This window comes from Plectropomus leopardus, chromosome 6, assembly GCF_008729295.1.
Source record: "Plectropomus leopardus isolate mb chromosome 6, YSFRI_Pleo_2.0, whole genome shotgun sequence".
Lineage (NCBI taxonomy): Eukaryota > Metazoa > Chordata > Actinopteri > Perciformes > Serranidae > Plectropomus > Plectropomus leopardus.
The window spans coordinates 29,628,856-29,634,217 of NC_056468.1; the positions used below are offsets into that span (position 1 = coordinate 29,628,856).

Consider the following 5,362-nt stretch of genomic DNA (forward strand, 5'->3'; position numbering starts at 1 on the left):
ACTTCCTTAGCAACGTTTGACAACAGATGTTGTTACCAAGACAAGAGAGGCGCGACAGAGAGCAGCGCGCGGGTCACAGCGCCCTCCTCTGCTGACGAGGGGAAGTACATGATGCCCAAATTAGTGCATGTTTCAGCACGAGCCCACCCATCACATAATAGCACATGCATCCTAATGAAGTATTATTATCTGGATTACTAGATGTAAGTTTTTTGCCTCTTATTTTAAATACAATGTGATCTCATAAGATTTTTTGGCATCAATGTAAGGTTTTAAGATTCAAGATTCAAAGTGTTTATTGTCATGTGCACATTATCACATTATTGAACATTGGGAAGTGCCCTAACTATGAGCCTAAACCAGGATAGGCAACAGTGTCTAACATCCAAATTACCATGGAAGGGGGATAACTTGGAGGAGGAAATATAGAAAATCAGGGGCCTTATTTGAAGGGCAACCGGTGGATTCTTGTTTGGGACACCTTGAACTTTCAAAAAATGCTGGTTGCCCACTTTTCCTCAAAAATGCCTACAGGGTCACATGATTCTGAAGTTACAGCCCAGTCTAACAGTATGGAAACATGTTTCCCTGTACAATGAAATTCTTACTTTGCTGTCCACAGAATGCCTAACGTGTAGCAAATATAAAAGAAATATAAAATAGAAATTTAGAAATTTACAGTAGAACAAATGACACAAGTGTAAAGGCACTAAACAATTTTAAGTAGCAGCATTTAAAGTACAGGACAGCAGGTAAAAACGTAAGCATGTGTTACTGTCATTACACAATACAGGTTGCACAATGACATGAAGTTGTTCACGCTACAGAAAATGGATATTCATAGTAATCATAAGAAAATAAGCAATAAGACAGAAGAAACTATATAAAAGTAGCACTAAAGGAAATAATAAACAGTAAAGCTAAATGTATTTACTAGGAATAGACTATACATACAAAAAAAATACACATAATAATATGTAAACAGAAACAATATTTTCAGACTGTTTCAGCACCTCACATTGAAAATATTGATATAGATGTGACTGAAATAGTCATGTTTAGCTGGTAAATATATGTCAGTTTAAAGTAAGATTAGATATAAGATGAAGATAAGATCCTTTTACAAAGAGAGATAAGCATGCTGAGTGGATTCTAAAATAAGCAAAAGATGTCTATAATGTATAAAAAAAAAGCATATGAAAAAGGTCTCACACACATATTGTATATTAAAAACTGAGAAACTAAGGTAGTATATAAACTGTAATACAACTTCCTATTTAGACCTAAAGTTAGATCTAAGGTTCATTTCCACAAAATAAAAAGTCGCAAACATATTTCATCTCACTTATTCCTAATATTTTTTTTATCTCTTTAAATGTCTAATATTGGAAGAATATAGGTTACTTTACGTGTTTTTTACAACAAACTTATTTCTCCCCAAATTTAACAGGATGTGACAAAAGCCACTTAGAATTATGTATCATCCTCACGCTTAAATCATATTAAATATTATATTTAGTAATTCATACATTTTTATGTTGCAAAAATTCATTTTTGTGCAAGTATAATCAAAAAGTAAGTAAGTAAGTTTTGAAATTTGAGGAAAAAAAGAACATTTATGATATTTAAGAATAGTCATTGCTAACTAATGTAAATGTAAGGTTATGTGTCTTCAAAAACCTAATGTTTTTAAGACATTTTCTTTTATTTCCATCTTATACACCATTTGATATAACTGATATATTTTTTTATTGTATTTTTATATATTTACACATCACCTCAGACCTAACTTATTTTATAGTTACCCACACATCACTGACTTAGCAATCAACCTCAAAAAGACTTACATAATAATTCTTTGCGTTTAAAAACTTTTTTTTTTTAATGTGCAGTTTTTGCTGTTTATTATGTCATATCTTTTTTGCCAGGTTGAAAAAGATATTTAAGGAAACCATTATTTCGATGCTTTTACACATGCAGGTCTGTCACTGGGCGTTACCATGAAACTTAAAAAAATCAGAAATACAGAAACTTTCCACATACACTAACAAAACAAACTACAGTCAGTAACTTTACTAATAACACGTGATTCATGTCAGGAACAAAGAGGAAAAACAAAACAACAGAAGCATGTGGTTGCTGACAAAACAGCGTCTGTCACAGTGAATAAACAATGCCAAGGTGTGACCTCCGATTGTTAACCCTTTCACCCTTTCTGTGACCCTGTGTACGAGAAACGGCCGCTGAAAGGATTTCTGAGCCCCTGGAAATGTGGACAATCCCTCCAATATTCTGTGTTTTTCTATGGCGCTGTTGCTGGCTCAGTGGGGTGAGACAAAAGCGCCAGTCTGTTGATCAGGTATAAAAGCAAAGGGTTAAACCAGGTGGGGTACAGTTTGGTGCAGGAGCAGCAGCAGGTCCATCAGCAGCAGAATGACTTCCTCTGGGATGAACATGAAGAGCAGGGTAAGCTCTCTCTCATAGTCCTCATTTTCATAATGTCACCAAAACTAAACAGGATAAACTGCAAACTTCACTGTTTTGATTCACTCAGAACTCCTAAAGTGTCATTTTTGGCAGCAGCAGGCAGCTGTTTTCAGTGGAAAGGCTCTAAAAAAACACTATCCACAAGAGTCTAGGTTTCGTTTTAACATTTGGGGGCCACACATATGTAACAGGGGGTTTGGAGGTTGTCCCGTCAGAAAATTTTTCAGCATTAAATACCTAATTTCCTACATTCTTGTAAATCTTATGCACCAAAAACAGCCGCTTTGTCAGTGATGTCCTTGTCAGACACCGATGCACAGCAGCAACTTTCGCAGGATACGCGTTGTGTGTATCAGTTTTAGAGGCAATGCGCAACAACCAGACTCGTTACTCAGACTTTGAGTTTATTTTTAAAAAGATTGTATGCATAATGAGCAGAAACTGTGCATTTCCTGTGAAAACAGAAGTGTACTTTGTAAAGACAAAATACACGTTACAAGTGTTTATTTATAGCCCATCTCCGAGCGTCCAGAACGGATGCAGAGGGGTGCCTGGCGTGTCATATTAAGATGTGTAGATCTACTGACAAAGCTAAAATATTACATGAGTTGGGATGAGAACGTGTAGGGACAGGCTATGTCTTTAATTTTGTCAAAATTGAAGCCCCCTGTTACTTTCATATTTGTTTGTTTTTTCATTTAGGAAATTTACATCAATGTCTGCCCAGCACTTAAGGGCAGACAGACTTCAAAGATACAAATATATAAAATTTCCCCCAAAAAACAAAGCTGCATGAAAAAAAATGACACATACATTCATCAGGCTGACAGACACAACTTAAATAGATGCTAATGTTGCTCCATGTATCTTCTGCATGTGTAAATAGGCATCAGGTTCGATGTTTGTTTGTTGTTCAAGGCTTGTGTGTGCTGCCCCCAAGTGGACAGAAAAGTCAGTGTATGCAGGTAAAAAGCTGCACTGTAAAGTAAACTTGGTAGTAAAGTGTAAGCTTTATCCTTAACAGCGCAACATCCATAAAACCTAAATTCACACTGAAATTTTTTCCCTTTAATTTGAACACACACCTCTCATATACCTCACATGATTAAATCCTTTTCCCTCCTCTCCACCAGATCATCTTCTACGAGGACAGGAACTTCCAGGGTCGTTCCTATGAGTGCATGAGCGACTGCCCCGACATGTCCTCCTACCTGAGCAGGTGCCACTCCTGCAGGGTGGAGAGAGGCTGTTTCATGGTGTACGACCGCACCAACTACATGGGCAACCAGTTCTTCATGAGGAGGGGCGAGTACGCCGACTACACAAGCATGATGGGCATGAGCGACTGCATCAGATCCTGCCGCATGATCCCCATAGTAAGAGCTCACACCTGGCTTGATTTCCTGTCAAAGACATTTTGCTTTACACACAGTTATATCTTTTAGTGAGATTTAGAAAATAATGCTTAAAATATGAAATGCTCTGAGTTAAACCCACTCCTCCTCTGCACCACAGCACAGGGGATCCTACAGGATGAAGATCTACGAGAGGGAGAACTTCGCCGGTCAGATGTCTGAGCTGATGGACGATTGTGAGAACATCATGGAGCGTTACCGTATGTCCAACTGCATGTCCTGCAACGTGATGGAGGGCCACTGGCTGATGTACGAGCAGCCCAACTACAGAGGCAGGATGATGTACATGAGGCCCGGCGAGTACAGGAACTTCATGAACATGAACATGGGCAGCAGCGGCATGAGGTTCATGAGCATGAGGCGCATCACCGACTCCTGCTATTAGACTCTCTTTGCACTAAATAAAACTGTCAAAACCTAAACTGCTCGTGTGTTTAAAACATTATTTTTTATATTGACTACCCCGTACATCACATTCACAGTTTACATCAGAGCTGCTCACGCTTCCAACCAAGCGGCAACCTCCGGGGCTGAAAAATGAAGCTAACGAGGGTGTAAAAAAAACTGCAGTTCCTCTAATGGCCACTTGAGGCTGGCTCTAAATGCAGGCAGAGTACCCTGTGTTAACCCTTTAGAACCTGGATTGACATCAGTTTTGTTGGGCTGCAATCGGATGCCTTTCACAAGCATTTAAACCATAAGGAACCTGAGAATATTGGTGTGATTTCTTTTTAAAACATGAGGAAAAGGCAATGAGCCTTCACAAGAAATGTCTGGGGAAAAAAAGAAAAAAAAGTAAAAGGTGACAAGAAAATTACCTGAAAATTAGCTGTAGGGAGATTATTAGATATTATCCAAAAAAGAAAAAAATGTCTAGAAAACTATATTTCTAATTCTTAAATTTGGTTAAACACACTGTGATTATGTATTTATTCACTGATATTTATTGACATATACTTTGGTCATGTCACATGACTGTTCACATACGTATAGAAGATTGTGTCTCGCAGTGTAAATCTAGTCTGATTCTCACTTTGGTGCATTAAATACATGATAACTGCGGTGCCTAGTGGCTCAGTGGAAAGAGTGGCGCCCCATATTCAGAGGTTGTATCCTTGCTGCAGCAGCCACTGGTTCGATTCTGGCCTTGGCCCTTTGCTGCATGTCTCTCTCTCCCCTTTTCATGCTCAAACTGTCCTGTCCATTAAAGGCAATAAAAGCCCCCCAAAAAGTGATAACTGGTGCCCTGCAATGTGCAGGTTTTTTTCCTTTTTACCTATCAACTGAAACTAACAATGAAGAATAAAAATGACGAAAATGTGACCAAAACTAAGAGGCATTTTTGTCTAAAGACTAAATCTAAATCACTGCCTGGCTGTCTGTCCCTGCTGTCCTCAAACCGTCCACTAGACGCTCTCAGACTTTCTTGTTGGTCACCTGCATGCCCTCCCACCTACACA

The 5,362-nt window shown here is 38.5% G+C and overlaps 1 protein-coding gene across 1 annotated transcript; it reads left to right on the forward strand.

The window, feature by feature from the left end:
- The first annotated feature begins 2,433 nt into the window (after positions 1-2,433).
- LOC121944309 (gamma-crystallin M2-like) lies at positions 2,434-4,287 on the forward strand. The gene is made up of 3 exons (XM_042488053.1): positions 2,434-2,466; positions 3,621-3,863; positions 4,003-4,287. The coding sequence occupies exons 1-3, from the start codon at positions 2,434-2,436 to the stop codon at positions 4,285-4,287; spliced, it is 561 nt and encodes a 186-aa protein (XP_042343987.1).
- The last annotated feature ends 1,075 nt before the right edge of the window (positions 4,288-5,362 follow it).